This window comes from Bicyclus anynana, chromosome 8, assembly GCF_947172395.1.
Source record: "Bicyclus anynana chromosome 8, ilBicAnyn1.1, whole genome shotgun sequence".
Lineage (NCBI taxonomy): Eukaryota > Metazoa > Arthropoda > Insecta > Lepidoptera > Nymphalidae > Bicyclus > Bicyclus anynana.
This window is the reverse complement of record NC_069090.1, coordinates 3,328,195-3,354,844: the sequence shown is the minus strand read 5'-3', so window position 1 is coordinate 3,354,844 and position 26,650 is coordinate 3,328,195. Positions and strand designations below refer to the sequence as shown.

At 39.1% G+C, this 26,650-nt stretch overlaps 1 protein-coding gene across 1 annotated transcript in view; it reads right to left on the bottom strand.

Moving 5' to 3' along the window:
* Positions 1 to 26,650, bottom strand: part of LOC112051963 (neurofibromin) — a gene marked incomplete in the record, with an annotated part of 66,650 nt that overhangs the window by 22,597 nt on the left and 17,403 nt on the right. The window contains 18 exon segments of the mRNA XM_052882967.1: positions 638 to 739; positions 1,160 to 1,324; positions 2,624 to 2,762; positions 3,648 to 3,770; positions 4,313 to 4,513; positions 4,655 to 4,707; positions 5,106 to 5,292; positions 5,772 to 5,946; positions 6,732 to 6,822; positions 7,326 to 7,461; positions 8,312 to 8,490; positions 8,824 to 8,976; positions 9,659 to 9,816; positions 10,246 to 10,400; positions 21,824 to 21,940; positions 25,472 to 25,578; positions 26,032 to 26,140; positions 26,544 to 26,650. Of these exon segments, the coding sequence (XP_052738927.1) occupies positions 638 to 739; positions 1,160 to 1,324; positions 2,624 to 2,762; positions 3,648 to 3,770; positions 4,313 to 4,513; positions 4,655 to 4,707; positions 5,106 to 5,292; positions 5,772 to 5,946; positions 6,732 to 6,822; positions 7,326 to 7,461; positions 8,312 to 8,490; positions 8,824 to 8,976; positions 9,659 to 9,816; positions 10,246 to 10,400; positions 21,824 to 21,940; positions 25,472 to 25,578; positions 26,032 to 26,140; positions 26,544 to 26,650 (2,457 nt within the window).

Here is a 26,650-nt window from a genome sequence, read left to right as displayed (position 1 = left end):
AAGTAACGGGCGATTTTATTTTATTTTCTTATTCTTTACAAGTTAGCCCTTGACTAGAATCTCACCTGATGATAAGTGATAATGCTAAGATGGTAAACAGCGTATCATTTCATTCGAATGTTTACATTAAATTAGTAAGTTTTTTATGAAATTGTTTCGTAAATTATACTTTAAACAATTTATATGCCGTTTAATCTAATTTCATGCAGGAAAAAATTTTAATAATTAATTAAAAAACTTGAGCAAAATTCCAACGGTGACGAAACTCTAATTTCAAAATGGCGTGTCGCACATGCATATGCTTTCAGAATTTAAGTCGTGTGCCAAAGTATAAGATTGTATTGTGCATAAATACTGCAAAATTTCTTTAAAAAACCATGCGTCTATGGAACTCTAACTATACTATAATAGCAAAAGAGTTGTTTTGTAGCACTATTTGTTAAGAAAAAAAATATTTAAATTAATTACGAATTACTAATAAAATACTTATGTAATGTCATTATAAAATTTTTCTTTAATTAATAATTAAGGTTTTATATTATAACATGAGAGTAAAAATTAAACCAATCAAGTAATTTTTAATAGAAAATTATATTGAATTTAGTTAAATTAGTCGAAATAAAAATAATTAACTTACCTCGTCGATTTCTGAAGCATAATAAACATCATTTAATAGCACTGGTAAGCCCAAAACTTTGCTTTTCTCTATAGACGTTATTTGAAGGGCTGTTGGTCCAACCTACAAAAAATCAAAAATCAAATTTTTGAAAGGGTTCAATAAAAAACATAGTTAATTAGAAAAAGATGGTATAAAATGACTTGTAGGCCGTTGACTCATATTAAAACACAATATAAACAATTTAAATGTCCTGTAATACGAGTATATGGAATAAGGGTCAGAATATATTATATCAATATCAATTAATAAAAGTTAAGGATTTCAAATTCCAAACATTAAAATCTTTGGTTAAGGACAGCGTTTTGGCTCTTGTTGTTTAATAACATATTTAAAAACTGAAATTTCATACATGTCTCAAAAATATAATTGTTTTTTTTTTTCAATTTTGTAGAACGCTAATTATCAATTAAGCACTATTTTCAAAATAATGCCTAGCCTATTATGGAGTTTCAATGATCTCGGATAGGAGAAGAATTTTACCTTTATGGCAACTTTGGTATCCTTATGCGACAATTTGAGAGCATTGTTAAATACTTTGAGGTCCTCTTCGAGGGACAAAGTCGCTCCAGGAAGCTTTTGCTGTTCGGGGTCGATGAAATCGCTGAGTCGACAGTTTGTGTCTATGAACACTATTTTTCTGTTACCCTACAAAAGTTAAAGCGTTGTTTTAGTAACTATAGTCAATCTATTTTGGGAAGTACGTTTGATTTTGCATGTAGTGGTACCAAGGGCATCTGTGTGTAAACTAAAGTTTCCTTAAAGAAATAGACAAAGATCCCAGAGCGATTTGACACAGCTTATTTTCATCAACAGAAAGATAAAACCTTAGGTCTTCAGTAGCGTCTTATGTGCTTTTAATACCTGATGACTTGCTGATACTGATTGCTAGATGAAAACGTTAACTAAAAAAAAATATTACAAAGCTTAAATTCACAATAGCTGATATCTAATATATAAAATTCTCGTGTCGCGGTGTTCGACATTGAACTCCTCCGAAACGGCTCGACCGATTTTGATGAAATTTTTTGTGCATATTTAGTAGGTCTGAGAATCGGCCAACATCTATTTTTCAAACCCCTAAATGTTAAGGGTAGTCCACCCCTAAATTTTTTTTTTATTTTTTAGGCAAAATTTTTTGTTTTGATTTTTTTATGACACAGCATACAAAAATACATACAACCCTAAATTTTCACCCCTCTACGATCAACCCTTATATTTTATTTGTTAATTAAAAACTATACATACAAATGATTTGTAACTAAAACGTAGTCAATTTGAGCTTTATTGTTATTGTATAAAGTTCATATTAATAATAATTAGAAAACGGGGTAGGGGTAGGGTAGGGGTAGGGTTGGGTAGGAGTAGGGTAGAGGTAGGGTAGGGGTAGGGTAGGGGTAGGGGTAGGGTAGGGGTAGGGGTAGGGTAGGGGTAGGGTAGGGGTAGGGTAGGGGTAGGGTAGGGGTAGGGTAGGGGTAGGGTAGGGGTAGGGTAGGGGTAGGGTAGGGGTAGGGTAGGGGTAGGGTAGGGGTAGGGTAGGGGTAGGGTAGGGGTAGGGTAGGGGTAGGGTAGGGGTAGGGTAGGGGTAGGGTAGGGGTAGGGTAGGGGTAGGGTAGGGGTAGGGTAGGGGTAGGGTAGCGGTAGGTATATATATTTTGAAGAACATTATTCTGAAGCAGTATCAAAAGTGTCAGACACTTTTCATTTGCCAGAACTTTTGTCAGACACTAAAGCTCTACTAAAAATAACCCTTACGGCAGATGTTACGCAATTACTTGATGAGGCCTAAACTGATTTGGATAATTCTTTTGTTGATTATAAGGGTATACTCCTAAGGTCTCATTGTCATAATGTCAGAACCTGATGCTGGGATCTTGGAGAAATCGCGGGTTATTTAAAAAAAAAATAATGGACAAAGGTGTTAAAAAGAATAATTAATAAATCTACCCGCAACGGAGTCAGTATGGCCTCGTGGAACTTGGTGTACTCGCGCACCCAACTGTTGCAGTTGTATATGTAGCACGCGTGAACGTTGCTGTAGGCCACTTCTGGGAGTACGCTGAACCACTTCTGGAGGAAATCCGTCCTGAGAAGCACACTCAAGTTACAAAATTCATTATTATCGGCCATTTTTTTTTTACAAAACTTCTTTACGCACACTGAACTTCGGGAGTAATCTGGTGATTGTGTTACACAAAATTTAATCAAAATGACATACAAAGTGCCATCAGCAGTTGGGTCATCTCCCTCCCCGAGAGTGTCGAGGCCCCCGAGGCTTGGCCTCTTGCCCGAGTAAGACGCAGGAGAACTTGCTCCCCAGGTGATTTCTTCCAGCCCCTTTCGGGGCTGAGGCATGGCCTATGAGTTGAATTTTGTCTTTTTTTTATTTATTATTGTCCCTCAGCGCGGCGATGTCTTGTCTGGTGCTTGCGTCATTGATATAGTCGTATCCGTTGCCTCCGGTGCCTACGCCTTCAGAGATGGCCATTTGTAGAAGCTCACGAGGAAGAGGACGCCCGTTTGGTGGTCTTTCGCAGTGCGGTGCGATACCATGGTGATGAATGTGCGGTCCGTTATCCATATATAATGTATCATCTATGCGTTATCCGCTCGTGCAAACATTCAGCGCGCTAGACCTCGGACGAACTCCTCCACGGAGGGCGTCCTGTGTCACGGTGGATGATATGTGTGACAAAGTGCCATCTGTAGTAACACTGCTAAACTACGACATAGCCCAAGAGATGGCGCTACTAAACGCTACTTAACTTACTAACGTTATTTAAGTTTCAGCGGTCGGGTCCGATAAGTAAGTGCGTTCACCTAAAATCTCTATCATCTATCATGACAAATGAAAAGAATTGCATTGTTGAGAATATTGATCAATTCATTTTTGGATTTCACTTTTACTAAACTATTAACGGCACACTGTTATAAATTATCTATTTGAAAGTAGTAGGAAAACTAAACTTACCTAAAACGGTTATCAGAATTTGTGTGCGTGAAATCGACCACCAATTCGAACGCTTGCTGGCAAAACGGCTTGAGTGTTAGAATAACATGGTATATCAGTAAATCAGCGTTCACTTCACTTATCCTGAAATAAGACAGACAACTTATTACACTCGTCTTGGACATAGATACGAGAGAGGAAAGTCTAAAAAGTAAAGTGAAAAGTTTAGGTACACTGACTTCAATTACTTCCGGTTTCTTGATGTATGTTTTCTCCTATTTTGTGTATATGAATGCATCAATTGAAAATTAAAATATATTTTCATTTGTTACGTCGTGTTTAATGTCATAATATTGACGAACTTGTATTTGACAGTCGTGAATCACTACTGCCTACAGAATTAGAGGAAGAATTATTACTGGAATAAGTAAAAATTAAAGTAGCCGTATCACTGACAAAGCACGCTATGTTACTAAATACTCTTCTGATGAAAAAGTAACATTTGGTTTGGTAAAACGGCCATTTATCTTTTGTTACACTATTCGTAATTGATTGATGAATCTTGTAGAAATGCAACTGGTCCTGCATTTTAAGGTTGAAAGAGAAATATACCCTAGCTAAACGGAAAAGGTATAAAGTATACAATACACTCTCAAGAAATCTAAAATTACCAAAAAATCACTCACTTGTATCTCCTAGAAATAAAATAGAACACGGGATTGCCAATTTTACTTGTACCGGCCTGATAGAAGATATTCAGACTCTTGATGCTCTTAAACTCTTCTTTCTGATGCATGTTATGCTTAACGATGAACTCCTCGAAGTTGGTTGAGGACATGTCGATGGACGACCAACGGGCGTATGAGGAGAAGAGGAGACTTGATGCTCTGAAATTTTTTATACAGAACAAAGTTCTATAACTTGATGATTCTCTTAAACGAATTCCACATCCTTCTTCTGTATAAATTCTTAGAAAATTCTTAGTTAGAAAATATTCAAATAGTTATTCAAATAGTTAGTTTACTCACGATTCAACCGGCTTGTGTTCAGGCGGACCTAAGTATGCAAGAAGTGTTGCCATCTGTAATCGAGTTGTTAAGTTATATAATGTACCAAAACTTGAATTATGTATTAAAAAAAAATAAGCCGCCTATTGTGAAAATACCGCGCTTGCCTTGATCATGTCTATAAAGTCCCAAATTGTAGGTGGTAAGAAAATAGAAGCAGGCAAGGCCTGTCAAAACTTTGCAATGAGTATAAGGAGTGAGAACCCAAACCGTTTAGTAAGCGTACAAGGGATATCTACGAAGCAACATTCCAGATGTCTGGCAGTTGTATTTTAGCGCGGTGAGGCAGGTATTAGAACAGGAAGGAACTATTCCTGAGTACTTTATCCGAAATATATCTTATAAAAAAACCAAAAACAGCCAACTTTTCGGCGATATGCCGAAGTACAAGGCTTATGACTTCGCGACATACCTTATCAAAGGGTCGTCTGCCAACAGCCTTATGGTCCCGACTGCATGACAGATAGTCGCCGATCTTCTCCTGATGGTTCCAGAGCAGCCTGTGCAACGCGAGCACGTTCGCGTCGCTAATGAAGGATAAGTTGTGTGCGGACGTTTGGTCGGCTGTTTCGCAATCTGAAGCTATTTCTATGAAGAATCTGTAAGCAGAAGAACTATTTATTAAGAGATACAGAGAACAGTTCGCTTTAAATGTTTGCCGCTCTGAAGTCGATCTAATGGCTGACACGAGTCTTCATGAAATAACACTATGTAAATTCTTGTATAGAATTTTGCTGAGGCCAATCGATAGAATGAAGCATTTACTTTTTTTTCATACGTTTTTTTGCACATTTTAATCGGGAATATTGTACAAATTGAACATTCCTAGGATGTAGAACAATTTTCATCAATTTACACACACTCAACTTAAATTACCTGACGTTTCGAAAGAGCTTGTAAACTAAGCCTATTTGAAATAAATGAATTTTGACTTTGACTTTGAAAACACGATAAATTAGTGATGGAAATTTTGGAAATCACTTTGTGGAAATCGATTATTTACCTACTGTATCATAACACACTGCCAATCACTTGGCCAAGTGTTGAAAAGGCCCTGAAGAAAGAAGAAGATACTCACTTTCGTCCAGCCTCAAAATGTTCCCTCAGGAAGTCATTGAACGGCAACATGTGCTGTTCCTTCGAGAACTCCACGTGGTTGGCGATGTTTTGCAGGATCTTGGACATGAGCATCAGCCCGCGCTTTATGTGCGGCGGTATGGGACGGCTCACTATGCCCATTTCTTGAGGGGACACTACATGCATATAAAACACAAATATAGTACATTTCTAGTAGTTTTGAGGACGGTTTCACCACCCTTTTTTTAAATGTCGGATAGCTTATTCACAAGTTTTGTCTTTCTCATCACTACATATAAATAAGATTGAAGTGTATATCTGTGATTACCACGATACTAAAACACAATCAGTTTTTTAGTTTACTTCATGAAGGCTTAGGTTTCATCACAACTTTAGCTTTGTTCTGTGAAATTCACATTCCACGTTCTGATTATTGTTCTAAAGCAGTTGTCTTTGTCATCAATACATATAAATAAAATTGAAGTGTCTCTTTGTGATTTCAAAATAATTATTTTTTAAGTGCTTATATTATATTATGTGTTACACGATCCTGAACCTGTATAAAATTTCTGTCAGTTTGTTTGTCTGGGCTAATCTCTGGAAAGGCTGAACCAATTCAAACTTTAAATGGTAGACAGAGGTTATTAAGCAACATAGACTTTTTAACCTGGAAAAATCCATGATTCCCACAGTCGGAAAAGCTTGCTTTCTAATGTAAAATCTCAAGTTACAAGTAAGTTTATCAGGGCAATGGGTCAGCACCTACCCCTTCTAGTGAGATAAATAATGTAGTATATAACTTTGATGACGGACAAGAGTTAATCTTAAAATGCCTAGCTTGTTTCCAATTGTGAATTTCACGTCGACGAAGTGGCTCAAAAAAGTGACAAAACCTATGGCTAAACTCTCCGACACTCACCTAGAAGAACTTGTGTCAAATGCATTTATTAACTCTACTTACCTATAGCTGGATTAATGTATCGTAGGAACAGAACGGTTCCTACCGCACCAACACTTGTTTGTGGGAACTGCACGAACCTTTTGCTGAGTACCTACAACAAATTATTATTATTTAATGTGTATTTCTTGTTAAGTTTAAAAGATTTTTTGGCACCAAACGATTTTCGATTAAGCTTCAGCTTCAGTCGACATTTGTCTATCTCTAGTCTCGAGATATATCGTGCTGCGCATGTTAGACCTACTGAAAGGAGAGATATATTTTCGATTCCGCTGGAGATTTTTGGGTCATGGAGTCACAATGCCAAAAAAATTCACCGAATCATTTTACCGCGACTAGTTGCCTCGACTGGTGACAGAAGGGTTGACTCATTTTTTTGCGCAAAGTATCAGCCTGGCTGTTTGCCATAATGTGTATAGTTATTAGGATAAGAAGATTCTTATTGTATTATTTCCCAATAAAAAAAATATATATGTACATATATGGCTGATATATGTCTTGTACTTGTAACGAGATCTGTCATTGACGCATGCTAGATGTGCTGGTCATCACAGGCTCTCGGAGACAGAAGCGACTTACTCGCAAGAGCACGCTTACCTGATACAAGCAGTGGCACATGCTCCGTAGCTGCGAGGGAAACTTGTCCGCTGAGCTGACGATGCGGTCGAACACCTCTCGCGTGAGGTCCCTGAGGTTGTTCCTGTTTATTTCTATGTCTTGACCAGGGTCCAATCTAAAACCATTTGATTAATTTATTTGATTTGCCCACCACGTATTTTCCTCTCCTTAAACGAAGAGGTATTTAGAAGTGTACTAGCGGATGCCCGCGACTTCGTTCGCGTGAAACTCGATGTAAACTTTCAAATACCTCTACCCTACCCCCACCCTACCCCTACCCTACCCTACCTCTACCCTACCCCTACCCTACCCTACCCCTACCCTACCCCTACCCTACCTCTACCCTACACCTACCCTACCCCTACCCTACCCCTACCCTACCCTACCTCTACCTTACGTTGAAATTTTTCCTGAATTTTCTTTGCTATAAACCTCACGGAGCCTGAGACCTTTCCAACGAATGCAAAACCGTGGAAATCGGTTCGTGCGTTCTGGAGTTATAGCGTCAGGAAGAAAAACCCGACTTATTTTTATATAGTAGATGTCAACTAATACAGGTTTGCGGTCGATAATGATCAGTATTAAATATTAGCGATTACAATTGGTTGTCTGTGGCGCGATGTGGTGTAATCACAATCTTTCTATCTCTGAGGTCTACGCCTAGGTACTTCAATTGGAAACAAGCTGGGCATTTTAAGATTAACTCTTGTCCGTCATTAACGTTACATACTATATACATTATTTATCTAGAGGGGGTAGGTGCCTTGCCATGATAACCTTATAATCTATACTTGCTTTTCCGACCAATGATATAATAATTGACCATCGCTTTTCTTGTTCTTGTTTTTGACTAGGCTTTTTAATTTTTTGCTTTGTAGAAATGCAAATTTAATTTTAATAGTTTTGAATGTATGGCACGGAATTACATTAAAACAAAATGAAGAATCAATATAGTAAGCACTCACCTAGCCGGATCTACCTCGAAGCTCAAACTGGGATTACAATCAGTCTGATCCAGCAGCGCACTTATTAACGGTTCTAACAAGTTGTGCAGATAGCCATAACCGTATATCTTGAAACAAAATGCCATGATTTTACTGCCCAAAGAGTTGCCACGGAAAAGCGTCTGCATACAATCCGATACCTATGTAAGAGAAATAATTGTTTTATTTTCCATATTTTGTACATATTCTTCGTATTTATATTAAAGTAGATACAAAAATATTGTTCGCCATGGAGCATCGATAATTTTGACGTCATTTTCCCTTTCTTACTCTATTATAATATATTTAGCAAACCTTGGTCGTTACCCAAGTTACACGTTATTTCTCTTTCTGAAAATGCTAATAAACGCTTCAAAAACTTAAAAATGTATTAGGATTACCATTGAAATTCAAATTATAAACTCATAACGAATAAGTAAATTATATCTTGCATATTTCTAGTACATTATATTAAATAGTTCACAATTACTCACCGCACAAACCTCAACTTCTCGGTAAAATATATTCCACAGTAGCGGCGCTAACAAGTGCTTGGCGTCGAACAAGGAGACAAGCACGCGCGCTAGCTCGTCCATCTGAGCTGATCCAACCACGTGGGCCAATGCCATAGCTATTGGCAACTCACCCTGGGAACCAAAGACATAAGATTACGAAGATTTTAGATAAGGAATATATAATGAACGTAGTTTAATTAATTTTGGACTGGTTCACCACTTCTTCAGATAAGTCAAGTTAAGTTCCAATTAACTTGACTTTTGTCACCTTAATATCAATTGGACAAAACTATCGTATACTAATCAGAAGCTTGTGAAAATGTCCCAACTGCCAATAGCTCCACAGTTATGGGGTCGGACTCAATGAAATTGAGGTCATAGGTTCGCTACACGCCCATTGAACTATTGTTGCATCCAATCCTAAAATACTCTTTAATTGGAGAGTCAGAGACTCTTTAATTTAAAAACGTTTAATTGGAGGGGAAAATGCACATTGGTCATACCTAAAAGATTTGGCAAAAATTATTTTCTTAATTGGACTTAAAACCAAATACTCCAAAACCAAATACCGTTCCAATACTAAAAAACAACGACAGTAGATGATGATGATGATAATTAAGAAATATATTAACTATTATACAAAATAGAGTACCCGTGATGTGCCCTGAATAACATTTTTAATAAATTCCAAACGTCCAAAAAGGCATGATCCAACAATTCAAAAAGTTAAAAAACAAAGAACAACTTCGACAATGTTAGCCTGGCATTCCTCTAGTTTGATCGACCACAATAATTTCAAGCAACACTCACTAACCTTATCAGATATCATGGTAACAAGTTGCACAAGTTGTTCGAAGCGATCAGCCAACACAGTCTCTGCCAAGGTATCGAACTCCGTGCCTTGCTGCAGGATCTTGGTCAGAACCTCCATGAACGCGGCGCGGGTTTGCAGGTCACGATGATAGCCTAGATCTGTGGACAAATGGACTTGCTGATGCTATGGGTATCCCAATACAAGTGGCTTGGAAGGTCTAAGATCCATATCTCTTCTCTCGTAAGGAGATAGTAGTGGCCTTTCAAATAGACTGATTATGATGAGCTAATGGCTGAAAACTTAGTATCTTCTCGGTTAAGCGTGGATTAATTGAATCCAGGCTTAACCGAAAGATCTAATAGTCGATCCTAATTCTCTTGACAATTGATAACTATATAATAAATACTCCTATAGGAAGAATTTCCTTGGTTAAGACATGTTGATGAATGGGAAATAAAATCAAATTATGATTGCCTGTTATTTGAACAGTCAACCTACTACAGATAAATTGTCAAAATAAAAAACAATTTCAAAAATTCGTTAACATAAGAACATTCACCCATTTGCAAGTGTATTTAAAAACTTACCAATACTATGCATCAATCCAGAGTCGATGTTAGCCGAGAGCAAATTGGACATGGCTTGTATTGTAGCATTTCTTAACGCCTCCAGGCGGCCGGGGCCTTCGGTTAGTTCCACTTCGTTGCAGTCATTCAGGAGATTCATGAACAGGGTGAAATATCTGGAAATAAACAGTGTTTCGTTACGTCAGAATAAATTCAATCTCCGCTCAATTCGATGATCGATGTTGGCACTGATTTTGTACAATGGCAACACGCAGCTTAAATCAGCTGTCATGCGCGTCGTATTCAAGTTTTTTGAAAGAACGGTACTCAACGCAGTGACAGATACTGTCAACGAAATCAACCGCCGAAAAGGATCGACCGCGTCGCGTGGACCTTTTTTGAACTTTGAAAATCACCATCAATCACCGAGACTACAAATTATACTACGAAATTTCCCTGTCCCTACGCGTAGTGGAAGTCAACGAGTACATCACAATTAAAGGTACGTACGTGCATTATAATTGTTGTTGTACAGAACTCAGCAAAACATCGATATCGTCAAACACCCAAGGCGGAGTTTGAATTTTCCCAATGTAGTAGCAGGCCATCTAATGCGAGTTGCTACATTATATGGTGCCGAAACCCGGGACCTCCACTATCAAAGTTTGTGTATGGTATTTTCTGCTAAGCGTATCTCACATTGTTCCATTCAGTTTCTATAAACGTCGATGGTACCTACATAAATTAACGCAATCGAACAGGGATATATTTATATTTCACATAAAGCTAAAACAGAATCGTCACAATAAGAAAATTCATAATTAATTTTATCAAACTTTCAGTATCTTAATGTAATTAGTCGATAATTGGCACATAACTTCAACATAATAGTCACTTTACGTAATAATAATTCACGGTAACGCGCCATAGGTATTTAGCCGAAATTAATTTTACTAAAAACATCGGGTAAGTTGTTGTTGCGTTGTAGTGAACCGCCTGTCTATACCGTTATCGTTCATCACTAAATAGGCCGAAATTCAACCTTACGGTGTATAACATAGCGGTTATATACGTGTCTCAGTTATTCTGGTAAGTACAGTTCACCACAAGGTTTGTCCCTAAATCAATTACATTGTTCATACAAATGAAGCAAAACTTGTGTGGTGTACTGTTCATTTGAATGCAAACACTAACAAACACAAACACCCTTTGCGAGCATATTTAATATTATTTTGTTTTATATTCGAATTAGATATAAATTGTAGCTTGAGTTAAAATCATAACACAATCCAACGTACAAAAATGTCTCTTTTAACAAAACATTCAGCTCGGAAGGGAAGCACCTCTAAGAAATCGCGTTCAAGGTCTGTCGATATCGGATACACATCCCAGGACTTGCCATCTTTACGCAGACAACGAACGATTGCTTATAAGCGGATATGTAAAACATTGGAGATCGGTCTCGCGGCGACTAGCGATCCATCTCAAAAAGACATTTTTTATTCCTACCACCAGGATATAAAAAAAATTTCGTCTGATTTCGAAAGCGCACATTTTATGATTTTAGAAATTTTAGACGACTCAGACAGCGATGATTGTGAGCTTCAAGAGCGTTTCGATGAGATTTATTATAAGATTATAGCGATTTATCGTAGCTTAAACAGTAGTGAGTCACCTGTTTCTCATTCACAATGTAGCGGATTTTCAAATGTACGATTACCCAAAATACAGCTACCTAACTTTGCTGGTGATCTTAAGCGTTTTCCTGAATATTTAGACACTTTTAATGCATTAATTCACAATTCCACATTTCTTAATAATACTGAGAAATTTCATTATTTGGTGTCCTCACTTAGCGGCGATGCATTGACGGTAGTAAAAACTTTTCCGTTAAGCAGCGAATACTACCGCGATGCATACGACGCTCTTGTTACACGTTATAAAGGTAAACGTGATTTGGCCTTTACTTGCTGGAAGGACATTTTAAATATAAATTTTAATTTTAAAAATGCTCACGAATTTCGTAAGTCCCTTGACTTATTTGATGAAAATTTATGTATTTTAAAATCTGTGAATTTACCGGTAAATCAGTGGGACTTCATATTAGTTTATCATATTTTATCGAAATTAGATACAACTATACGACGAGATTTCGAGGAAAAACATTCGAATACCGAACTACCCACGTATGCGCAATTAAAGGATTTTTTGCACTCTAAATGTGAAGCGTTGTTACGAGATACTCATTTTTCGGAGTCTCGAAGTTTCGAAGTCAAACAAAACAAGTCATTCCACAAAGTGTCCTTTAACCCTGTCCAACCTAAGCACGTGACTAACGCCCATACCCTAATAGCGTCTAAAGAAAAGCACCCAGTAGCCAGCAGTGTTACAATTCCACGCCCGGCTATCTGCCCCTTCTGTAATGATTCCCATACCATCTCATCTTGTCCAGAATTTTTGAATAAAACAGTCGACGAACGTATGAAAATTGCCACTGACAAAAACTGGTGCTTCAACTGTTTAAAGAGTTCCCATCAGCTCAAGCACTGCACAAGCATTTTTTGTTGTCGAACTTGTAAACGGAAACATCATTCCTTACTTCACCGTGAAGCACCTGTTGAAACTAATCAATCTACAGCAACTTTAGTTTCAAGGTCACAGGTCAATACAACTGTGCTGCTGGCAACTGCTATTGTGCAAGTTCAGGATATTTCAGGAACAATGCATTCTTTTCGTGCTTTATTTGACACAGGTAGCCAAAGCAATTTCATCACCCAAACAGCAGTAGATCGCTTAAATTTAAAATGGTCTCATACCAATGCCAGCGTTAGTGGACTTGGAGAAACAGCAACTTCCATATTAGGGGACGTTACTTGTAAGATTGGAACTCATAACAAAACAGCGTTTGTGCTAGATTTACACGTATTACCAAAAATATGCGGTGATCAACCTATTGCGAGCTTGAATACATCTGGATGGTCCCATATTAAATCATTAAACTTAGCTGATCCTGGTTTCGACATTCCGGGTCCTATTGATCTTTTATTTGCCGCTGACGTATTCGCTGAGTCCTTACTCAATCAACGTATTACAGGAGGTCCAAATCAACCCACAGCTCTGAATTCTATTTTTGGTTGGCTGCTGTTGGGAAAAACAAGGTTGGCATCTACCACAATGCTACATTCTTCCTTAGAAACAGATGCGAAACTAAATTCACTCGTACAGCGTTTTTGGGAAATAGAAAATTTGCCCAAAGCAGTGCTTATGACCCCAGATGAAAAATTGTGTGAACAAAAGTTCATGTCAGATCACACGCGTGATAACAATGGGCGATACATAGTTCGTCTGCCCTTTAAGGATTTGGAACCCTCTTTTGTTGGGTCGCGAGACATTGCACTTCGAAGATTTCACTCAATAGAACGTAGACTTTCAAAAGATCCTGATTTACACAAGCAATATGCCGAGTTCATGTCAGATTACATAAAAAGTGGACATATGTCACTAGTTCCCACAGACGAAATGGAAATGGGAAAATACTATATCCCTCATCACTGTGTTTTACGCCCGGAATCTAAAAGTACACGCCTGCGCGTAGTTTTTGACGCATCGGCCAAGGATTATAATGGGCGTTCGTTAAATGACACACAACTCATTGGTCCAAAACTGCAGTCCAATATATTCGAAATACTTTTGCGCTTTCGTGAACACAATATAGTATTCATGGCTGACGTCCGTCAAATGTACCGACAAATTTCAATTGCTTCGGAGCATCGCGACTATCAACGTATCTTTTGGAAAGCTTCACCAAACGAATCGATTAAGGAATATCGCTTAAACACAGTTACGTATGGTGTCGCTTCATCTCCTTTTCTTGCTTGTCGTTCTTTGCAACAGCTTGCTGAAGATGAAGGAGATTCCTATCCAATTGCGAAACAGATCATTTCATCCGATGTTTATGTCGACGATGTTGTAACCGGATGTGATTCGTTTGAAAGCGCACAACAAGCAAAGACACAGGTCATCGCTCTCTGTAATAGAGGAGGTTTCCAGCTCAGAAAATGGGTTAGCAACTATTCTGAACTGTTGTCCGACCTTCGATCGGAAGATTGTTTGACGGATCCCGTGTCACTTGATGAGGCAGATTCAACAATCTTGAAAGTACTTGGATTAAAATGGGATCCAATATCTGATACATTTCTTTTTGAAATAAAATCTATGAATTTAACTTGTACAAAACGAACAATTTTGAGCGAATTAGCAAGAATCTTCGACCCTCTCGGTTTTTTGTCACCGGTAACAATTCAGGCCAAATCGTTCATCCAAAAACTGTGGATACTCGGTATTGAATGGGACCAACCACCACCTGATGATATAGTTCGTCTTTGGAACGCAAATCAAACTCAACTATCGCAATTGTCTAAACTTCGAATTCCACGGCAGTTTAAATGTGCAAAAGTTAAATCATATGAACTACATGGGTTTGCAGATAGCTCCGAAATAGCATATGGTGCTGTAATCTATTTGCGGGCCACGGACGACAAAGATCAAGTTCAGATATCCATAGTTTGCTCAAAAGCTAGAGTAGCGCCTCTAAAGCGCATCTCATTACCTCGATTAGAACTATGTGCTGCAGTACTTTTATCAGACTTATACACACTGGTTCGTGATACATATCTGTCTCGCATTTCATTTGATGCAGTTTATTTTTGGTCAGACTCAACCGTCGTCCTTTCATGGTTACGTTCTCCTTCCACTCGATGGACGACATTTGTTGCAAATCGCGTTAGCCACATACAGGACATCACACCTATAAAATGTTGGCAGCACGTCTCGTCAGTCGACAATCCTGCAGATATTTGTTCCCGTGGACAACTTCCGAATGAACTATTAAATAATTCGTTATGGTGGGCGGGGCCACAATGGTTATCAAAGAAACGTGACACTTGGCCCTCAAGCTTAAGTACACCATCTCCTCATGAAGGAGCCATAATTAACACGGAGGCGCGAAAGTCGGTCACCTTATTTGCTGATAAAACACAAACCAATGAAGAAAAAGAACCTCTGTTATTAGAAGATTTAATCAATCGTTGCTCATCGTTACAAAAACTTATTAACATTTTGACTTATATCAATCGTTTCATTAACAATTCCCGAAAACCATGTGAAGCTAATCGTAATAATTTTCTTAATAACGCTGAACGACATGTTGCATTGATGCAACTTGCTAAGTATGTTCAAGGTCAGGTATTTGCGGAAGAAATCTCAAACATAAAATTCAAGAAACCATTACTTAAAACCTTTCGAAAACTTAGTCCTTTTTTAGATTCACAGGGTATTCTTAGAGTAGGTGGGAGAATTTCTCGATCCGGCTTAGAATACGAACATAAACATCCAGCATTTTTACCTACTAATCATCCACTAACATTATTAATTATTAAATTCATTCATCACAGTCATTGTCATACCGGCATAAACACTACTGTAACGGACGAAACAAAACACAGAAATATTCGGCGAAAATGAGCTCTTCGGGACGTATCTCGTTGCAAGGGATGTAGACAGTTGGGTAATTTTTAACGAACTGAATGTATTCAAAAATCTGTCAAAACTGACAGTTTCCCTTGAACGTTATACGTTCCGTTATATGCCCGGCCAGTTTATTTTGCTAAAACATTTACAAATAAAATATACAATTGCGTCGCTTACATTCTCCCCCCCAGTGCGAAGCTTCGCACTCATATCCTGTGGAAGTAAAAGCGACGTACAATCTTTGCCCACAATATTTAGGTAATTATCGGCATCTTCTCGATTCAAATCCACCGCCAGCGCGCGCCCGTCCGTAGTTACTCCAGCGCCAGTATGCGACGAGGCAAAATAATTCATTTTGTTTAAAATCATAATGACACGACGAATTAGCACGATCGCGCTGCGCAGGCCGAGCTACCGTCGTGCTATCGAGTGCACACGACGCGTCATCCGTACCTTTCACTTCTGGCGATACAAGTTCAATCAATCTTGATCGTTCTGTCCCATAGTCACAAGATACATTGTAAACGGCGATCTCGCATATTTCTATTTCTTTCGCACGCATGACCTCTCGCTTGCCGCTTGCAACATGATGTACCTTAGTTATATTTTTGCCTAGCTGTGAGCAATTTGTTTTTGTTACTTTCGGCACGTAATATACTAATTCCCTACAAATATTGTTTATTGCTTCTGTATACGTATTCGTAGTATCATTCGCGAAGACCCTTGGTGTATGTACTTGCAATTTTGTTGTTTTTGGACTGTTTAATGTTTTATTAACACAATTATTAAAAACTCGGTGCGGTGTTTGTTGATACGGATCTTTATTATACGCCAGCAGAGGAGGGCATGTGATTGTAATTTTATGATCACATGCCAGTGTAAATGGCTCAATGCGTATTGCCGAAAGTAATAAAGACATCACAGGTGCGATTTTCATGATTTTTAGCTGGCGTTCATTGTGATTGTGTATCAAAAAACTGCATGTATTTGTGTATTTTGGTGAAACGGTAAGATTTACGTGGACTGTTGAGTTATATTTACCGGACATTAGTGATATCCAATTCATGTTGTTATCACCGTTAGGTAGGCGGTCTTTTGTATATATATGTTTTAAATTGTTGATAGAGGATGAGCTCTTGTTGGATTTTTGGTCCTTATTTGCATTATTCACCAATTGAACTGCATTATTAGTGCCACTGTATGAATCGGTGAACGAACATAGCCCGCCAAAATGTGTATCATCTAGCTGAACGGGTTGTAATTGCAGTTTCTGATAAGTATGTGTGTAGCGTTCCGTTCGTTTGCGTTTCGAACCCACCTCCTGCTCCTTCGGTAGACTGTAGTAAATTAACTTAGTAGGTTGCGATGAATTATCAACGATTGCTCGATCCTTTGCACCATAAACCAACTGAACTGCACCTTCAGTGCCACCGCATTCAACGGCGGGCGTGCACAATTCGCGAAGATGTGTATCATCCTGCTGAACGAATTGTACTTGCAGCTCGTGTTGATCGTGCGCGGACCGTTCATGTTTGTCGCGCGTTGACCTCACCTTCTCCTTCAACTTTGATGGACTGTATTTTACCTTCAGTGCCGCAATGTTAGCTTGTAGTCTTTTTTCTATAAGCTGCTTATCTATGCGGGCCTTTGCTTCAGCTGCAGCTGCCTCCAGTTCCAACCGTCTCCTTGCTAGACTCGCTGCCTTCGACGATCGCAGTCTATTTGATAAAAGCGCAGCAGTTGAACAATAAGTGGTCGCCTGACGAGCTGTACTGACACTTTTATCCCGTGCCTTATGCGCGGCGTCATCTTCACCTACCTCTTGGTTCCGTGTCTGCCTAAGCCGTTCCGTAACCAATAGCTGGCTTAGACAAGCGTTTCGTACCTCCATATATTTTGTGTCGCAGATTCTCGTACATAAGATCTGGCTCGAAGACCACTTTGTAACGGACGAAACAAAACACAGAAATATTCGGCGAAAATGAGCTCTTCGGGACGTATCTCGTTGCAAGGGATGTAGACAGTTGGGTAATTTTTAACGAACTGAGCTTATTCAAAAATCTGTCAAAACTGACAGTTTCCCTTGAACGTTATACGTTCCGTTATATGCCCGTTTATTTTATTAAATACATACAACATACAATTTCAAATTACAAAGGTCGGGATTTACTTTTTAAATATAATAATAATTTGCGTCGCTAACATACCCCACCCTAGTGCTGGACACAGCACTCCAATCCTGTAGGATAACTAGCGACGCACCATCGTTCCCTTTTATTTTATTGGTACGAGTGGGTAAGTAGGTACACAATCAGCTGACATCGACTTATAGATCCACCGCCTGCGCGCGGCCGCCGTCGGTCAGCGTGATTCACGCACCAGAGTGCAACAAAACATATTTTTTCCCTGTTTAAACATTCACAAAATACGTCTTCGATCGCTTTTACACATTTGATTGTGCTACTAAGTGCGCGCGGTGCATCTCTCGTCCCCTTCACTTTCAGTGACGCTCTGTAGTTCGGCAAACAATCGTGGTAGGTCGCGCAGTGTTTTTCAAACGATTTACAACGTTGCGTCCTCTTGTCATAACGTTCATTATAATCGGCGCTTACGCATATATTTGTTTCTTTCACACGTAGCTCGTCCCGTGCGCTGATTGAAATTATACCTATCGCTGCAGTTAACATTCTATTTTGCGATAAACACCATGCTTTTGCTACTTTCGACTTGAAAACAATTAGTTTTTGGGAATAATAATCAACATCATTGTTTGAATACATACTCATAGTGTTCGTGATGGCTTGTGGTGTGTGTACTCGCGGTTTCGGTATGATTATGACTTGTTCTCTCGGATATTTTTCTACCAAAGCAAAGTGTTTCTCTGCGTTGTTACTTTTGTTTTGAGTAAACACCGCCGGACATAATCTTATTGTGTCGTATACCGGCTTGCAAGTTACCGTCGAAAGTAGCACTGACTTCATGACTGGTGTAATGTTAATGCATTTTAGCGAGCTGTCTTCATAATTGTGAACGCATGAAGCGTAAGTATTTAATTTTACAGTGACAGGTACAATTTTTTGGCTATATTTTCCGATGAATAGTGACTGCCACTTCGTGTAATTATTAATATGACCTATTTGTATAGGTAGACTCTTCGGTGTCTTTAAAATTGACTTATCAGGTTCCGATGAATTGCCAACGATTGATCGACCCTTTGCACCATAAACCAACGGAGCTGCACCTTCAGTGCCACCGCATCCAACGGCGGGCGTGCACAATTCGCCAAGATGTGTATCATCCTGCAGAACGAATTGTACTTGCAGCTCGTGTTGATCGTGCGCGGACCGTTCATGTTGATCGCGCGTTGACCTCACCTTCTCCTTCAACTTTGATGGACTGTATTTTACCTTCAGTGCCGCAATGTTAGCTTGAAGCCTTTTTTCTATAAGCTCCTTATCTATGCGGGCTTTTGCTTCAGCCGCAGCTGCCTCCAGTTCCAACCGTCTCCTTGTTAGACTCACTGCCTTCGATGATCGTGGTCTCTTTGATAATAGTGCAGTAGTTGAACCGTATGTGGTCGCCTGACGACCGGTACTGATATTTTTATCCCGTGCCTTATGCGCGGCGTCATCTTCACCTACCTCTTGGTTCCGTGTCTGCTTAAGCCGTTGCGTAACCAATAGCTGGCTTAAGCTAGCGCTTCGTACCTCCATAAATTTTGTGTCGCAGATTCTCGTACATAAGGATCTGGCTCGAAGACCACTTTGTAACGGACGAAACAAAACACAGAAATATTCGGCGAAAATGAGCTCTTCGGGACGTATCTCGTTGCAAGGGATGTAGACAGTTGGGTAATTTTTAACGAACTGAATGTATTCAAAAATCTGTCAAAACTGACAGTTTCCCTTGAACGTTATACGTTCCGTTATATGCCCGGCCAGTTTATTTTGCTAAAACATTTACAAATAAAATATACAATTGCGTCGCTTACAACTACTCACTTTCTACTTCTCCAGCAGTTTTGGATAATTTCTGCTAAACGCGCAATTCGTAGTTGTATTTCTAAATGCATAAAATGCTATCGCACTAACCCACAGCCATTACAACCGCCCATGAGCGATTTACCATCTTTTCGAGTAAACCAAATTAAGGCGTTCTCCGTTGTAGGCATTGATTTCGGAGGACCATTTCGCATCAAACTTGGTGCACATCGTGGTGCCAAAATCGACAAGGCATATTTATGCTTATTCATATGTTTAGCAACTAAGGCCGTCCATCTCGAGGTCGTGTCAACTTTATCAACGGATGGATTTATCGCAAGTTTACGTCGGTTCATAGGGCGCAGGGGAAGGTGTAATTCCATTCACCTAGACCGCGGTACTAATTTCATTGGTGCTCGAAACCAATTATCATCCTTTATGCATCAGGCTTCAAGTGCTGAAAAAATCGAGTTCAAATTTAATCCACCTTCAGCTCCTCACTTTGGAGGAGTATGGGAGATACAAATTAAGGCTGCCAAATCTCATTTATATCGCGTAGTCGGAGATCAGGTTTTAACATTTGAGGAACTCACAACTCTCTTCGTCCAAATAGAAGCCGTATTAAATTCAAGACCTTTATGTCCGATCAGTTCTGATCCTAATGATCTTTCGGTCTTAACCCCTGGCCATTTCCTAACACTCGAGCCTCTCACAGCCGTGCCAGACAGTGATCTCTCGCAAATCAACATCAAACGGCTTAATCGTTGGCAAATGTTACAGGCTTTCCATCAAAACTTCTGGTGTAGATGGAAAAATGAATATCTAAATTCGCTTACACAACGCGCTAAGTGGACTAAGGACTCCAAGCCACTGAAAATAGGATCGATGGTCATCATCAAAGATGAAAATCGTACTCCATTGCATTGGTCTCTCGGTCGGGTTACCAATCTAATTTCTGGTGCGGATGGAATTGCTCGAATTGCAATTCTAAAAACAGCAACAAACAATCATGTACAAAGACCTCTAGTAAAGTTATGTCCTCTACCAATTGAAGACTAACTTCTCTACATTACGTTTTACCGTATCTGTTAATTATAGCATTAGTTTTAGCTTTATTTAATTGCGTTACTCTGTTACCATCGTTTCTATTATATTTTATTTCTTCTTTTTTATTATTATTAGAAAATACCATAGGCATTTTGGTGGGCGGAATGTTTCGTTACGTCAGAATAAATTCAATCTCCGCTCAATTCGATGATCGATGTTGGCACTGATTTTGTACAATGGCAACACGCAGCTTAAATCAGCTGTCATGCGCGTCGTATTCAAGTTTTTTGAAAGAACGGTACTCAACGCAGTGACAGATACTGTCAACGAAATCAACCGCCGAAAAGGATCGACCGCGTCGCGTGGACCTTTTTTGAACTTTGAAAATCACCATCAATCACCGAGACTACAAATTATACTACGAAATTTCCCTGTCCCTACGCGTAGTGGAAGTCAACGAGTACATCACAATTAAAGGTACGTACGTGCATTATAATTGTTGTTGTACAGAACTCAGCAAAACATCGATATCGTCAAACACCCAAGGCGGAGTTTGAATTTTCCCAATGTAGTAGCAGGCCATCTAATGCGAGTTGCTACAAACAGATTTATCGTATTTCGAGCGAGCAATAATCCGTTTATACTATGATTTATGCCCAATTTACTATCCGTTTATACTCTGAATTAGAAATGAGGAGATCTGCATAGAAGTCAAAGTACCGATATAGCGCTACCAGTCACAAAGCTGAAGTAGCTATGGACTGGGCATATAGATAGAAGACCCGGTCGAAGTTGGGGTTTAAAAGTGCTGGAATAGCGTCCCAGCGCCAGAAAGCGTAGCACTGGGTTGACCGACTATTAAGCAGGTTATAGGATGCCGCTTGATGCTGGGGCTCAAGACAGTAATGTTTGGAAGTCCTTTCAAGATGCCTATCTCCAGTGGACATCTATCGAATGTCGGTCAGAGGTCGTCGATGAATAAACATTGTGTTTACTTTGCTTGAGGGCGTAGACATAAGTCACGAAACATTAATAAGACTTACTTCAGAAACAGCTGACTCTTGGCTTCCATGAGGTCCCCGCGGTCAGACTCCTCGGGCTGCAGCGGCAGGCCCCGCAGCAATGCTGCCACAGCCTCCATACAAGCCTGATCCAGCTCCCTGGACACAATATAATGTCTGATCACAATATTGGGAATTGCTAACAGCTAATAAAACAAAACTTATCTTATTTAACAAATAAAAGGAGGATGGCGAAAGTGGGAGTCACACTCAGAAGTGTCGTACACTCATACTTAGTATTAATTAAAACTATTATTTTATAAGATGCTTGTAAAAAAAATATTGAGATTTTACAGAACGGGAATCAAGATTACTTCTATACTTCTTTTAGCATAGTAAAATTGTTCTACTTGTTGCCTGAGACCCAAACGCCTTGTCGTATTTATAAAGCAATCACACAGTTGTATGTAAACGGTGGTGTTTTTCAGTATAAAATTCACATTTATTCATACGCATAGATAAGGTACCTTCTAATTTTAAGGTATATCTCTTTTCTCCCTGCCTTTCTAGATTGGTTACCATTTACTTTTTTCTTAGTTCAATCACGATTAACAACTATTAATAGGTTTCCATTATGTACGCTACTTTTATCTGCTAGTCCCAAAATACATGCAACCTCGCCATTCTTTTTTTATGTTTTATTCAGTTCTAATTTATCTCTTAGGAATTGTGTCCCCGCAAACGGGAATCATGACTACTTTTCTGTAGTTATCAGCCCGTCCGTCACGTAATTGCTTGCGGAATAATCTTAAATCCTCCACAAAAAGACTGGATAAACCGTGAGGTCATTAAAGAGATTGATGAAAAGAATGCTTTATGGGTAAAATTAAAGAATAATAAGGACGATGATGAGTTAAAAACGCAATTCAATACAAAGAGCGCTTCCGTATCGAAATATATTCAAACTACCAAAAATACCTACTATTATAAGGAATTTATGAAATGCATAAATAAGCCAAAACAAATGTGGAATTTGATGAATTGTCTTGCTAAAAATAAAATAAAACAGACTTCTGCTCCTCCTAAACTTATAATAGATTGCAAGACTATTACAGATCCTTACGAAATTTGTGAATCATTTAATCAATACTTCTCATCTATTGGACCTATTCTTGCAAATAATATTCCTAAGTACTACCATGATAATTTTTCGCATGCCCTACCACAAACTTCTCACCAACCTGGCGATGAACTGTCTATTTTTAAATCATGTACAATTAATGAAATTACTAAAATCATATCCAGCCTTGATAATAATTGCAGTGTTGGAATAGATGGTCTAAGTACCAAATTAATCAAATGCATACTAAATAAAATAGCAAAACCTTTAAATGACTGCTTTAACTACCTGTTGGTACAGGGAATATTTCCAGATACACTAAAACTGGCAAAAGTTACGCCAATTTTCAAATCAGGTCATAAAACAGATCCGGGGAACTACAGACCTATTTCTGTGTTGCCAGTACTATCAAAAGTTCTAGAAAGAATATTGTACAGTAGGTTACAACAATATCTTGAATCAATCAATTTTATCTCTGTGCGACAATATGGCTTTAGACCGAAAAGTAGTACTCTTACTGCAACGATTGACCTTGTGACAAAAATGAAACACAGTATTGATGGCAAAAATATAGTCTTAGGTGTTTTTATTGATTTAAAAAAGGCCTTCGATACTGTGAGCCCTACATTGCTGTTAAAAAAGCTCGAAACAATTGGAATAAATGGCATTGCCCTGAAAATGTTTCAATCGTATTTAACCAATAGAACACAAATTGTTAAATTAGGCGAATATCAGAGCAAGGCTCTTCCAGTAACATGTGGCGTTCCACAAGGTTCTATTTTAGGTCCGTTACTTTTCCTAGTTTATATAAACAACATCCAAGAATTAGGATTACATGGTCATTTAACACTCTATGCAGACGATACCTGTCTGTTCTATTTTGGGCCATCTATTGGAACTCTCATAAGTCAAGCACAAGAAGATTTAAATACTTTGTCGGTGTGGTTTAAACATAATCTACTAACTATAAATATTTCAAAAACATCTTACATAATCTTTAAAGCTAAAAATAAATTAGTTCAACCATATCGACCTCTTCTTATTGATAATGTTCCGTTAGAACAAAAACAAATCGAAAAATACTTGGGCCTAAGATTAGATAGTTATCTTAACTGGAATATTCAGATTGAATATCTAAGGAGCAAATTAACAGCAATGTCTGGCACTATCAGAAATTTAACACGATGTATTCCACGTGAGCTTCGTTACACTGTGTATAATACTTTAATTAAACCACATCTAATATATCTTATTGAGGTATGGGGAAGTGCTTCCAAAACGAGATTAACCCAACTACAAACTGCTCAAAATAAAATAATAAAAACACTTTTCCAATATCCTTTCCGAACATCCACCAAGAAGCTATTTATTGAAACTAAAATTATGAATATACATCAACTTTATATATATAGCACGTGCATGTTTATCAAAAAATCTTTAAACAAGACGATCCACACAAATATAATTTTCACCAAAAGGAAAAATAAAACTCGCCGAGCCAGTTTCCTTACTTTACCTGTAACGAGAACAACTTATGGTAAAAAGACCCCAACCTATGAAGGAGCCAAATTTTACAATAAAATACCGACACCAATTAAAAATGTAAACTCACTCAATGCATTTAAAACTAAACTAGCAGATTACATATTAAGTAATCCACAGCAGTTTAAATAATTATGACTGAACTAATGCATTGAGTGAGTAATAGCAAAAAAACATGATGGCGAAGTAATATAAGTTAATTTAAGTTAAAAATTATGTTCTCATGTTAGCGGTTAAGCCTTTTTATGAGAATAAATATTATCTTAAACCTTAATATCAAGACAAAGCAGAAACAGACTCAGCACAATAGTGTCTTACCTAGTGATGGAGGACGCGTCGGCCCGCAGCGGCGGCGCGATCTGGTGCGACGTGCCCAGCACCCAGTCCGTCACGTACTCCACCAGCTTGTTGCGGAATATTAAGACAAAGCAGAAACAGACTCAGCACAATAGTGTCCTACCTAGTGATGGAGGACGCGTCGGCCCGCAGCGGCGGCGCGATCTGGTGCGACGTGCCCAGCACCCAGTCCGTCACGTACTCCACCAGCTTGTTGCGGAATATTAAGACAAAGCAGAAACAGACTCAGCACAATAGTGTCCTACCTAGTGATGGAGGACGCGTCGGCCCGCAGCGGCGGCGCGATCTGGTGCGACGTGCCCAGCACCCAGTCCGTCACGTACTCCACCAGCTTGTTGCGGAATATCAAGACAAAGCAGAAACAGACCCAGCACAGTAGTGTCCTACCTAGTGATGGAGGACGCGTCGGCCCGCAGCGGCGGCGCGATCTGGTGCGACGTGCCCAGCACCCAGTCCGTCACGTACTCCACCAGCTTGTTGCGGAATATCAAGACAAAGCAGAAACAGACTCAGCACAATAGTGTCCTACCTAGTGATGGAGGACGCGTCGGCCCGCAGCGGCGGCGCGATCTGGTGCGACGTGCCCAGCACCCAGTCCGTCACGTACTCCACCAGCTTGTTGCGGAATATCAAGACAAAGCAGAAACAGACTCAGCACAATAGTGTCCTACCTAGTGATGGAGGACGCGTCGGCCCGCAGCGGCGGCGCGATCTGGTGCGACGTGCCCAGCACCCAGTCCGTCACGTACTCCACCAGCTTGTTGCGGAATTTCATTTCCTAATGAAAAATTTACAATCAGACCAACCTTGAAGTCAATTGTACATATTTTCCCTCCCTAACTCGAAAAATCTAAATCAAAGCTTGAAGTACATAAGCGGGGCTAGCTCTAATAAATGTTCATAACAAGGCATTAGAATTGTTAGTCTAGCTTTGAAGATAATAAATTTAAAATAATGAAGTAGTCGTATTTGGTTATAAGATCAAAGATGTTTTGACCTTGTACGGGATACAGAGGTTTGATTTTATTTTTTGTTACGGAGGGAAAATATGTACCAAAACGAGATAAAATGCGATGTGACTTATTGATTAATTTGACGTATAGAGTTTGAACCAAGAGACGGTAGAAATATCGAGAAGGTTTTGGGACTTCAAGGGAAGAGAACATCATTTTTTTGTTTTTTTTTGGAGGTTTCAACTTATTTATGGAGGTTCTACTGTAAAAGCACATACCTGTCTAAAAGCTAGATCATCGCGTTTCCTCATCATAGCGTCGATGACTTGACACAGCTTCGTCTTTATTTGAACCGAGAGGACTGTCATGTCTAAGTGACGCACATATCTAAAACAAAGGTCAAACAAGGACAAATTAGTATTTTTGTAGGGTCTCAACCAAATCCTGAGGTTTTTGTGACAAAGCTAGTTCGGGGAAGTAATACCGCCATGCTAATCTCTACCACCAAGCAGAGCCCCTTACTGAGTTCCGATCTCAAGAGTTATGTACAATCCTATGTAATTACATGAGGTTTAACATCTACTATATCTCCTCAGGTTTATGCAGTCAGGACAGGACAGGGTATTTCTTGCATACTAATTATTTTATAGTCAACTATAACTATAAAACAACCGGCCAAGTGCGAGTCGGGGTCGCGCACAAAGGGTTTTGTATCTAAAAAGCCACTTTTGTTGTATGGGGGAACCCTTTGGGTATGGAACCCTAGAAATCGAATATAGCCTATGCGTACCTCACGATAGCCAACATCAGTCCCTCGATGGACGTAGTGCTGAGATGTTCGCAAGGCTGGTCGTTGCTCTTGTTGTCCAATATGCTTTTCATTATGAATATCGTATG